This window comes from Thermobia domestica, chromosome 16 (assembly GCF_964235325.1).
Source record: "Thermobia domestica chromosome 16, izTheDome1.hap1.1, whole genome shotgun sequence".
Classification (NCBI taxonomy): Eukaryota; Metazoa; Arthropoda; class Insecta; order Zygentoma; family Lepismatidae; genus Thermobia; species Thermobia domestica.
In genome coordinates, this window is record NC_137469.1 from 184997683 (window position 1) to 185010750 (window position 13068).

Consider the following 13068-nt stretch of genomic DNA (forward strand, 5'->3'; position numbering starts at 1 on the left):
TGATTTTTATGAATGCTACATGAAATGCAATGTTTAATCGCGGCTGAGCTGCTTGCTCCCAGCCTATGTTTTCAATGTCCAGTTGCTAACTGTCCACTGCCCTACTCTTTTTCGGTTAGATTTTAAAAAGAACCAACCCAAAAGAAGAAAATGTCCCTTGCTTCTTCCTTTGTCCACTACCCCTGCTATGAGGGCGAAAGTCAATGGATGGGGGTGAGAGGGACCACAGTTCTTGGGAACTGTTGGCTTTCTTGGTTACAACACACACGAGAAAGAAAAAAAAATACGTCTTTAAAACTGAACAAAATCCACTGCTATATACACCAACATACTCCCCCCTCTTGGTCAGATTAACTCTGACCAACCTTCGCACAATCTTGAGGTACGGGAATGAGATTGTTTACAGCCCTCTTGAAAATCCCGGAAGCAGTTTTTACACTAACAACCCTAACAACTGAGTCCTTCCCGGGGTGTACTGATTCAATGACACCCATTCTCCATGTGAGTGGGGGAAGATTTTTGTCCTTCAATAAAACCAGGGTGCCTGGGCGAATGTTTTCTTCTCGAAAGAACCACTTGTTGCGTTGTTGGAGTCCATTTAAATATTCCGTGGACCAGCGCTGCCAGATGTGTTGATGTAATTTCTGGAGTCGCTGCCAGCGGCTAAGTCTATTTCCTGCCAGGTCAGTTAGGTCTGGCTCAGGGAAGGAGGTAAGGGGTCTCCCTATGAGGAAATGACCAGGAGTAAGAACTTCTCTTTCATTAGGATTGTCGGAAAGAGGGGTGAGGGGACGTGAGTTGAGACACGCTTCAATTTGTGCTAGCAAAGTGTTCAGCTCTTCAAATGTAAGAATTGCGCTCTTCATTGTTCTTGTTAGGTGGTACTTCATTGACTTCACTGCTGCCTTCCATAGGCCGCCAAAATGCGGTGATTGTGGTGGAATAAAATGCCATCTTATCTCTTCGGAGCAAGAGTATTCATTGATGCTATGCTTGTTTGAAACGCATCTGATTTGAACATGCGGTATAACTCCTTTAATGTATTGTTTGCTCCCACAAAATTAGTGCCATTGTCGCTGTAAATATTGGCGCACCTACCCCTTCTTGCAATGAACCTTCTTAATGCTGCAATGAAAGCTTCAGAGGTGAGATCGCTAACTAACTCCAGATGAATAGCCTTCGTGGCAAGACAAACAAATACTGCTACATAACATTTGCGAGTGGATTTGTTTCGAACGGAACCAGATTTGATAACAATAGGCCCTGCGTAATCCACTGCTGAGTTCAAAAAGGGTGTTGTTGGTTGTACCCTGGGTGCGGGCAATTGTCCCATCTGTTGCGTGATAGACTTGGCCTTCATACGGAAGCATGTCAAGCAGTGATGTGTAAATTTCTTAACTGCTTGTTTGCATCTGATTATCCAATATCGTTGTCTCAACGAAGCTGTTAACAACTGTGGGCCGGCATGGAGAAGCTTGATGTGTTCCGATTCAATAATAAGCTTTGTTAAATGAGCATTCGGTGGTAGGATGAGAGGGTGCTTGCCATCATATGTAAGGTTGCTGTGTTCCAACCTGCCACCTACTCGAAGAAGTTGATTCTCGTCTAGAAACGGACTTAAATTTCTCAAGGGGCTCTTGGTCGAAACTTGCCCTCCATTGCATAACTCTTTAATTTCCTGCTTGTACTCCTCTTCTTGTGTCATGCGGACGCACGTATGTAAAGCAGCGTTCAATTCAAGGGACGTCAGATTACCTGTAGTTTTTTCGTTTCCCCTTTTGGCATTTTGAATAAATCTTCGGCAATATGCCATTACACGTACTAATTTTGATAACTTCGAAAACTTGTTTATTATGCTTGTGTGATTTTCTTGGCTGGTCACGCTCAAGACTGTTATCTTTCTGGCTTCTGGTACATCTTCCGGTGTTGGTTTGATTGATGACGGCCACAACCTCTTTGATTGAGATAACCATGGTGGCCCATGCCACCACAACGTCTTACATTGTATTTCGTTGGGTTTAACACCTCGTGATATCAAATCTGCAGGGTTGTCCGCCGAGCGGCAGTGTTGCCAGTCACTAATATGCGTTATTTCTTGTATTTGTGCAACCCTGTTAGCAACAAATGTTTTCCACCTTGTAGCCGGAGACGCAAGCCAAGCGAGGACGATTTGTGAGTCGGTCCATAAATAAACGTTGTCTACCTTGATATGCAATATAGGTACTACCTTATGCACTAACTGAGCCAACATTAATGCGGCCCACAATTCCAGTCTGGCCAACGTGACCTTCTTAACAGGTGCCACTCGTGACTTTGAGCACAACAATTGAGTGTTTGTTACGCCCTTATGGTTAGTTGAACGAACATATACACATGCTCCATAAGCGATTTCACTTGCATCCGCAAACCCGTGTATTTCAATTCGCTGAATGCTGCCTTCAATCAAGACGAACCGGTTTACTTGTATTGTGTTGATTGTTGGTAGTAATCGATGCAGCTGCTGCCATCTTGCGATTAATTCTGTAGACAATTCGTCATCCCATTGTATTGGCTGTAGCCACAGTTGCTGCAAGAAACACTTATAATTGATAACTACTGGGCTTATCAACCCAAGCGGATCGAAAATCGTTGCTATTATAGATGCAACTTGTCGCTTTGTCACTTTTTCACTCGTGGGAGGAGCTAATTTGTTCTTAACAAAGAATTTGTCCTTCTCGGGATCCCAAGATAATCCCAAAGTGTTTATTCCCTCGCCGTCTTGAAATTGAACAGGGAAGTTTATCTCTCTGTAAGTCGGTGGAATTGCTTCCAACAACGCTGCGCTGTTAGAACACCATTTGCGTAATTTGAAGTTCCCTTTCTGCAGTAATGCAATCAATTCTCTTTGGAGAATTAATGCTTCTTCCACTGAATTTGCCCCACTTGCAAGGTCATCCATGAAAAAGTCTTGACGTAATATTGCTGAGGCCTTGGGAAATGATGTGGCTTCATCTTCTGCCAACTGCTGGAGACATCTAGTGGCTAAAAATGACGCCGAAGCTGTGCCATAGGTGACGGTCTTTAGTTCGTAAAGCTTAACAGGTTCATCTTTTGATCTTCGCCAGAGAATACGCTGCAGTGGCGTATCGTCAGGGTGCACTCTGATTGCCCTATATATTTTTTCAATGTCCGCTGTAAAAACCACTGAATGTGTTCGAAACCTCAATATAATGGAGAACAGATCATCTTGTATTGTTGGGCCAATCATAAGGATGTCATTTAATGATTTCCCACTGCTAGATTTGGCTGAAGCATCAAAAACCACGCGCAATTTTGTTGTGCTGCTTGTGGGCTTCAGAACAGCATGATGAGGGAGATAGTACGTTGTTCCTCTCTCTTCTTGTTGTTGTTCATTTATCTTCTCCATGTGGCCAAGCTGTTCGTATTCGTCCATGAAACTTACGTACGATTCACGTAAATCCAATTGACGTTGCAGCTTACGCTCTACTTGATGGAATCGCGTCGTTGCTTGCTGTAGTGAGTCTCCGAGCAGATTCCGATCTTCATGAAGAGGCAAGCGCACGGTGAATTGGCCTGTTTCATCCCGCGTGGTATTTTCCTTAAAATGCTTTTCGCAAGCTACTTCCCCTGATGACTTTGATTCGCAGTAAACTCCTCTAATTCCCAGAAACGGCGAAGCTGATGGTGAAGATCGTCTTCCGTCCTAGTGAAACATGACGTCACTGGTGAATGTGTGGGGTGCTGTTGTGGAATTTGACCTGCTATTAACCATCCAAACTCTGTATTCTGTAACACAGGAAATGCTCCTTGGCGCGTCTTCTGTTCTGGTTTCAAAATTTCGAAGAATAATCCTCCACCCAATAACAGATCAATCTTCCCAGGTATGTTGAAGGTAGGATCAGCCAATGCGATGTTTTTGGGAATGTTCCAGTTTCTGCAGTCAACGGGATGCGATGGTAAGTTGCTGGTGATACGTGGCAACACTGAACAGCTGATATCAGTTGCGAACGACGTTACCATGGAACGCAAGGAAATACCCACACTGAATCGTGCTTCTGATGTTGCGCTGTTTACGCCTTCTATCGGGATGTGACATCTTTGCTTTCTTAATCTGAGACGCTGCACCAAGTCTTCTGATACGAAATGACTCTGTGAGGCACTATCCAAGAGGCATCTGCAGGTGACCCATTGTCCCGCACTGTCTTGAACCTTAATCATTGCAGTTGATAGAAGAACCTGCGAGGTATGCAACCCCTTGAGCGTGCAGTATGATGCTTGTGATGATGACGATGGTTCTTCATTGTTGGTGTTCTCCTCTCCCTGCCGCGCTTCGGATGGTCGGGATGAACTGGCTGTTCTTGTGTTGAAATGCAACAATGTGTTGTGCCTCCTTCCACACTTCTTGCACGAGCTTGCTTTGCATTCACCCGCTACATGATTTTTTCGCAGACAGTTTACACAAAGTTTGTTCTTGCGAACGCATTCCTCTTTCTGTTTTTCACTAGCTTGAATGAACGACGGACACGAATATAAAGCATGTGATTTTTTACAAAAATAACACTCATGCGACACTGTTGACACACACGTTTTCATGTAATTAGGCTTGTTCGACTTTATTTGAACTTGAGTTACTTTAGCTTGCTTGCTTTCACTGTGCTTGGGTTTGATAGTTTCTAAAACTTGACACCTTTTCTCTAGGAACGAGAATAGCTCAGAAAGAGTGGGAAATCTTGATTCTGTGTTTTCCAATTCCCACGCCCTTCTGGAGTTATTGTCCAATCGAGAAACAAAATGCTGCACTAAAATTATGTCTGCTAATTGTCCGTCTGTTTCAAGAGCTTGCAGTGCGTTTAAGTTGCTTGAAGCCGTGTTGACGAAAGCTCGAAGTTCTTCTGCACCTTCCCGTTGAATATGTTGAATGTGCAGGATTTCTTGAACGTATGCTGCGGCAATAAGCTTCTTGTTTGAATACCTTCCCACCAATAACTGCCAGGCCACCGAGTAGTTAGCTTCTGTTATGGGAAGATTCCGAATTAATTGCAGCGCTTCTCCGTGTACAGACGCTCTCAAATATTGCAGCTTCTGAATTGTTGGAATCATCTGATTGTTATGAATAAGCGATTTGAATGTGTCTTCATACGAAGGCCACTGCTTGTAATCACCATCAAATGTTGGCAGCTGAATTGTCGGTAGTTTAATAGGCGTATGAACCTGTGATGAACTAGATGTGTTGTTATTTACTGACGATTGATGCTTCTGTTCGTGCGAACTTACAAACGCTTGCATTTTAGCCTTGACAGAGAAATACAGGTCTTCAATTTCTCCTCTTGCTTCATCTGATGTTTCACCATCCTGTGCGATATCTATTGCATCTTGTATTTCCTGCAACTTAGACCACACTGAGTTCAGATGTTCGAGACGTGTCTTAATTTCTTCAATACTTGCTTCACTCTCATTGAATGCACTCACAAATGCTTGCATACGACTCATTTGTCCCTTGTATGCTCCCCGCTGACGCACTAAACGCTGTGTCCCACTCATTTTAATAAACACTGAATAGGGAAAACAACAAGGAAAGGATAAGCCAGAAGTTACTTACCGACCTGTAACTGCTGCTGGATGTAGACGCCACGCCTGCTGAGATGCTGCTGCCTCGATGGTCCAGTTGAAATGTTGATTTTTTAAATGTTCTTTATGGTAATTACTGTAATATCAGCACCACCACTGTTTATTTAATACAAACTGTTCTGCACTGTGTTCTTTTCACCACTGTTATTGCCGCGAATTGCTGCACGAACCGACACTTCGAGTCCCGAACGCGTATCTGGCCCGGTGTGGACCAAAGAACTGTTGTATGATCGGAGGACCTGATTTGTAATGGACTATGTTCATAGGGCCAAGCTCAATCCACAGATACACGACGGAACGTTCGGTTTGATATACCGTATATTTAACACTAAGCAAATCTACAATTAACTATTTACATTACAAGCGTTGTTGAATTATTATGATAATTGTGTGACGGATTGATATAGTTCAATAACACTTAATGTTCGTAGATAATGTCTTTGTATTGCGCTGTTGCGACAAGAATATGATTTTTATGAATGCTACATGAAATGCAATGTTTAATCGCGGCTGAGCTGCTTGCTCCCAGCCTATGTTTTCAATGTCCAGTTGCTAACTGTCCACTGCCCTACTCTTTTTCGGTTAGATTTTAAAAAGAACCAACCCAAAAGAAGAAAATGTCCCTTGCTTCTTCCTTTGTCCACTACCCCTGCTATGAGGGCGAAAGTCAATGGATGGGGGTGAGAGGGACCATAGTTCTTGGGAACTGTTGGCTTTCTTGGTTACAACACACACGAGAAAGAAAAAAAATACGTTTTTAAAACTGAACAAAATCCACTGCTATATACACCAACAGTTTGTATTGGATTCTGAAGGGACCAAATTTTCGTTTGTGCTATCGTAAATAATGAATGACATAAAGTGATGGTGCTGACTTGATTAGTCAAGCAAAAATCACCACCAATGAAAATATTTCCAACCTAATTTCAAATTGATCTCTCTTGGAGACACAAATTAGACTTTACTGATTGTTAATTGTTCGTAGGGATTTATACTGTTGAGATTTCTCATCTTTCTGATCAAAATGAGAATGCTAATTAAAAAAAAAAAAGGTAGCAATGCTGGCTTGACATCAAGTGAAAATCGCCATCTTGTAAAATATACTTCAAAAGTTTCAAAACTACTGTGGTAAGTTCGTACTGGATTGTGACTTTCAAATTATCATTTGTGTTATGAAATGGAATACATAATAATGGAAATAAAGAGGCAATGCTGATTTGACTGTCAAGTGAAAACGACTATCAAAATTAATTTTAAATTAGCATTTAATTAATGATTGCGCTACATTTGTTAGATTGTACAACTGAAAAGTCACTTGTGCTCCCAACAGGAATACATAATAAACGAAAAAAATGCTATCTGGCTTGAAGGTCAATGGTCAAATGAAAATAGCCACCACTCAAAATATTTACAAAGTAGTTTCAAATTAGACGTTAACAATTATGAATAGTTTTTGCTGGATTGTGCTTTGAAATTTTCGCGCGTGCTTTCAACTGGAATAAATAATAGAAGAATTAAAGTTACGGCATTGGGTCGACATTCAAGCGAAAATAGCAAACAATCAAAATATTTTGAAACTAATTTCATATTATACTTTAAAGATTGTTAACCACTTATGCTGGGTTGTGCCATAGAAAATTTCATTTGGACTATCAACTGGAATGCCTAATAAACGAAATAAATTGGCGATGCTGCCTCGATAGCCAAATGAAAATAGGCACCGATTTCAAATTGTTTAGTCATTTGCTGTATGTTTGTGTTTAATTTTGCTATTGAGTTTTATTATCCTTCTTAAGGAAGATGAAGCTTGACATATAGATTTCCCTTTTAAAATGAGTAAACACGCTTTGCAGACTTTTTAAAATTCGAATTTCATGATATTTATACAAAAAATGCCCTGTATCAGTATCAATAACAAGGAATGATAATTAAATATCAGATGACGATGGTAGGTTGATATCAAGTGAAAATCGCCATACTTAAAATATATCCCAAACTGTTAGGCAAGCTATACGCTATAAGATAAACCGTAGGAAATTCTCAACGATTTTTCCCACAGACAAAATCTCAGATCTAATCTCATTTCCTATGTTCTGAACGATCCTATGAGATTTATCTTGTTTAGACATGCTCTATTTCGGAAAGAAAATTCGTAAGATTTCGATTTAAGCGACATCAGGTGAGAGAAAGTGAAAATAAATGTTTTCTCCCCGCCAGCAAAGATGCTATTTGCGCACTTATTAGTGCATACGACGAGCATAATAAAATTCCAACGCTCTATCACAACAGACATGCAAGGCACAAGGCACTGGAAAATATTGCTGGCCGAGAATGCGTTGTGAGACCTGACACCTCTTCGGAGGATGTGAAACAGGAAAAATCTTCACGTGTATACGAGGAGCGCATATTTTTATATAATACAAAGTCAACGCTCTATAACAACAGACATGCAAGGCAGAAAGCACTGGAAAACATTGCTGGCCGAGAATGCGTTGTGAGACCTGGCACCTCTTCGGAGGATGTGAAACAGGAAAAATCTTCACGTGTATACGAGGAGCGCATATTTTTATATAATACAAAGTCAACGCTCTATAACAACAGACATGCAAGGCAGAAAGCACTGGAAAACATTGCTGGCCGAGAATGCGTTGTGAGACCTGACACCTCTTCGGAGGATGTGAAACAGGAAAAATCTTCACGTGTATACGAGGAGCGCATATTTTTATATCATACAAAGTCAACGCTCTATAACAACAGACATGCAAGGCAGAAAGCACTGGAAAACATTGCTGGCCGAGAATGCGTTGTGAGACCTGACACCTCTTCGGAGGATGTGAAACAGGAAAAATCTTCACGTGTATACGAGGAGCGCATATTTTTATATAATACAAAGTCAACGCTCTATAACAACAGACATGCAAGGCAGAAAGCACTGGAAAACATTGCTGGCCGAGAATGCGTTGTGAGACCTGACACCTCTTCGGAGGATGTGAAACAGGAAAAATCTTCACGTGTATACGAGGAGCGCATATTTTTATATAATACAAAGTCAACGCTCTATAACAACAGACATGCAAGGCAGAAAGCACTGGAAAACATTGCTGGCCGAGAATGCGTTGTGAGACCTGACACCTCTTCGGAGGATGTGAAACAGGAAAAATCTTCACGTGTATACGAGGAGCGCATATTTTTATATCATACAAAGTCAACGCTCTATAACAACAGACATGCAAGGCAGAAAGCACTGGAAAACATTGCTGGCCGAGAATGCGTTGTGAGACCTGACACCTCTTCGGAGGATGTGAAACAGGAAAAATCTTCACGTGTATACGAGGAGCGCATATTTTTATATAATACAAAGTCAACGCTCTATAACAACAGACATGCAAGGCAGAAAGCACTGGAAAACATTGCTGGCCGAGAATGCGTTGTGAGACCTGACACCTCTTCGGAGGATGTGAAACAGGAAAAATCTTCACGTGTATACGAGGAGCGCATATTTTTATATAATACAAAGTCAACGCTCTATAACAACAGACATGCAAGGCAGAAAGCACTGGAAAACATTGCTGGCCGAGAATGCGTTGTGAGACCTGACACCTCTTCGGAGGATGTGAAACGGGAAAAATCTTCACGTGTATACGAGGAGCGCATATTTTTATATAATACAAAGTCAACGCTCTATAACAACAGACATGCAAGGCAGAAAGCACTGGAAAACATTGCTGGCCGAGAATGCGTTGTGAGACCTGACACCTCTTCGGAGGATGTGAAACAGGAAAAATCTTCACGTGTATACGAGGAGCATACATTTTTATATAATACAAAGTAAACGCTCTATAACAACAGACATGCAAGGCAGAAAGCACTGGAAAACATTGCTGGCCGAGAGTGCGTTGTGAGACCTGACACCTCTTCGGAGGATGTGAAACAGGAAAAATCTTCACGTGTATACGAGGAGCGCATATTTTTATATAATACAAAGTCAACGCTCTATAACAACAGACATGCAAGGCAGAAAGCACTGGAAAACATTGCTGGCCGAGAGTGCGTTGTGAGACCTGACACCTCTTCGGAGGATGTGAAACAGGAAAAATCTTCACGTGTATACGAGGAGCGCATATTTTTATATAATACAAAGTCAACGCTCTATAACAACAGACATGCAAGGCAGAAAGCACTGGAAAACATTGCTGGCCGAGAATGCGTTGTGAGACCTGACACCTCTTCGGAGGATGTGAAACAGGAAAAATCTTCACGTGTATACGAGGAGCGCATATTTTTATATAATACAAAGTCAACGCTCTATAACAACAGACTTGCAAGGCAGAAAGCACTGGAAAACATTGCTGGCCGAGAATGCGTTGTGAGACCTGACACCTCTTCGGAGGATGTGAAACAGGAAAAATCTTCACGTGTATACGAGGAGCGCATATTTTTATATAATATAAAGTCAACGCTCTATAACAACAGACATGCAAGGCAGAAAGCACTGGAAAACATTGCTGGCCGAGAATGCGTTGTGAGACCTGGCACCTCTTCGGAGGATGTGAAACAGGAAAAATCTTCACGTGTATACGAGGAGCACATATTTTTATATAATACAAAGTCAACGCTCTATAACAACAGACATGCAAGGCAGAAAGCACTGGAAAACATTGCTGGCCGAGAATGCGTTGTCAGACCTGACACCTCTTCGGAGGATGTGAAACAGGAAAAATCTTCACGTGTATACGAGGAGCGCATATTTTTATATAATACAAAGTCAACGCTCTATAACAACAGACATGCAAGGCAGAAAGCACTGGAAAACATTGCTGGCCGAGAATGCGTTGTGAGACCTGACACCTCTTCAGAGGATGTGAAACAGGAAAAATCTTCACGTGTATACGAGGAGCGCATATTTTTATATAATACAAAGTCAACGCTCTATAACAACAGACATGCAAGGCAGAAAGCACTGGAAAACATTGCTGGCCGAGAATGCGTTGTGAGACCTGACACCTCTTCGGAGGATGTGAAACAGGAAAAATCTTCACGTGTATACGAGGAGCGCATATTTTTATATAATACAAAGTCAACGCTCTATAACAACAGACATGCAAGGCAGAAAGCACTGGAAAACATTGCTGGCCGAGAATGCGTTGTGAGACCTGACACCTCTTCGGAGGATGTGAAACAGGAAAAATCTTCACGTGTATACGAGGAGCATACATTTTTATATAATACAAAGTCAACGCTCTATAACAACAGACATGCAAGGCAGAAAGCACTGGAAAACATTGCTGGCCGAAAATGCGTTGTGAGACCTGGCACCTCTTCGGAGGATGTGAAACAGGAAAAATCTTCACGTGTATACGAGGAGCGCATATTTTTATATAATACAAAGTCAACGCTCTATAACAACAGACATGCAAGGCAGAAAGCACTGGAAAACATTGCTGGCCGAGAATGCGTTGTGAGACCTGACACCTCTTCGGAGGATGTGAAACAGGAAAAATCTTCACGTGTATACGAGGAGCGCATATTTTTATATAATACAAAGTCAACGCTCTATAACAACAGACATGCAAGGCAGAAAGCACTGGAAAACAGTGCTGGCCGAGAATGCGTTGTGAGACCTGACACCTCTTCGGAGGATGTGAAACAGGAAAAATCTTCACGTGTATACGAGGAGCATACATTTTTATATAATACAAAGTCAACGCTCTATAACAACAGACATGCAAGGCAGAAAGCACTGGAAAACATTGCTGGCCGAGAATGCGTTGTGAGACCTGGCACCTCTTCGGAGGTTGTGAAACAGGAAAAAATCTTCACGTGTATACGAGGAGCGCATATTTTTATATAATACAAAGTCAACGCTCTATAACAACAGACATGCAAGGCAGAAAGCACTGGAAAACATTGCTGGCCGAGAATGCGTTGTGAGACCTGACACCTCTTCGGAGGATGTGAAACAGGAAAAATCTTCACGTGTATACGAGGAGCGCATATTTTTATATAATACAAAGTCAACGCTCTATAACAACAGACATGCAAGGCAGAAAGCACTGGAAAACATTGCTGGCCGAGAATGCGTTGTGAGACCTGACATCTCTTCGGAGGATGTGAAATAGGAAAAATCTTCACGTGTATACGAGGAGCGCATATTTTTATATAATACAAAGTCAACGCTCTATAACAACAGACATGCAAGGCAGAAAGCACTGGAAAACATTGCTGGCCGAGAATGCGTTGTGAGACCTGACACCTCTTCGGAGGATGTGAAACAGGAAAAATCTTCACGTGTATACGAGGAGCGCATATTTTTATATAATACAAAGTCAATGCTCTATAACAACAGACATGCAAGGCAGAAAGCACTGGAAAACATTGCTGGCCGAGAATGCGTTGTGAGACCTGACACCTCTTCGGAGGATGTGAAAAAGGAAAAATCTTCACGTGTATACGAGGAGCGCATATTTTTATATAATACAAAGTCAACGCTCTATAACAACAGACATGCAAGGCAGAAAGCACTGGAAAACATTGCTGGCCGAGAATGCGTTGTGAGACCTGACACCTCTTCGGAGGATGTGAAACAGGAAAAATCTTCACGTGTATACGAGGAGCGCATATTTTTATATAATACAAAGTCAACGCTCTATAACAACAGACATGCAAGGCAGAAAGCACTGGAAAACATTGCTGGCCGAGAATGCGTTGAGACCTGACACCTCTTCGGAGGATGTGAAACAGGAAAAATCTTCACGTGTATACGAGGAGCGCATATTTTTATATAATACAAAGTCAACGCTCTATAACAACAGACATGCAAGGCAGAAAGCACTGGAAAACATTGCTGGCCGAGAATGCGTTGTGAGACCTGACACCTCTTCGGAGGATGTGAAACAGGAAAAATCTTCACGTGTATACGAGGAGCGCATATTTTTATATAATACAAAGTCAACGCTCTATAACAACAGACATGCAAGGCAGAAAGCACTGGAAAACATTGCTGGCCGAGAGTGCGTTGTGAGACCTGAAACTCTTCGGAAGATGTGAAACAGGAAAAATCTTCACGTGTATACGAGGAGCGCATATTTTTATATAATACAAAGTCAACGCTCTATCACAACAGACATGCAAGGCAGTAGGCACTGGAAAACATTGCTGGCCGAGAATGCGTTGTGAGACCTGGCACCTCTTCGGAGGATGTGAAACAGGAAAAATCTTCACGTGTATACGAGGAGCATACATTTTTATATAATACAAAGTCAACGCTCTATCACAACAAACATGCAAGGCAGTAGGCACTGGAAAACATTGCTGGCCAAGTATCCGTTGTGAGACCTGGCACCTCTTCGGAGGATGTGAAACAGGAAAAAATCTTCACGTGTATACGAGGAGCATACATTTTTATATAATACAAAGTCAACGCTCTATCACAACAAACAT

General features: G+C 41.9%; 3 protein-coding genes across 3 annotated transcripts; all 3 read right to left on the reverse strand.

The window, feature by feature from the left end:
* Positions 1 to 350: 350 nt before the first annotated feature.
* Positions 351 to 866, reverse strand: LOC145672714 (uncharacterized). The gene has a single exon (XM_081741888.1). The coding sequence runs from the start codon at positions 864 to 866 to the stop codon at positions 351 to 353; it is 516 nt and encodes a 171-aa protein (XP_081598014.1).
* An 89-nt stretch (positions 867 to 955) lies between these two features.
* On the reverse strand, positions 956 to 3433 carry LOC145672715 (uncharacterized). The gene has a single exon (XM_081741889.1). It carries the CDS (start codon positions 3431 to 3433, stop codon positions 956 to 958), a length of 2478 nt encoding a protein of 825 aa, XP_081598015.1.
* A 185-nt stretch (positions 3434 to 3618) lies between these two features.
* On the reverse strand, positions 3619 to 5541 carry LOC145672716 (uncharacterized). The gene has a single exon (XM_081741890.1). It carries the CDS (start codon positions 5539 to 5541, stop codon positions 3619 to 3621), a length of 1923 nt encoding a protein of 640 aa, XP_081598016.1.
* Between the last annotated feature and the right edge of the window lie 7527 nt (positions 5542 to 13068).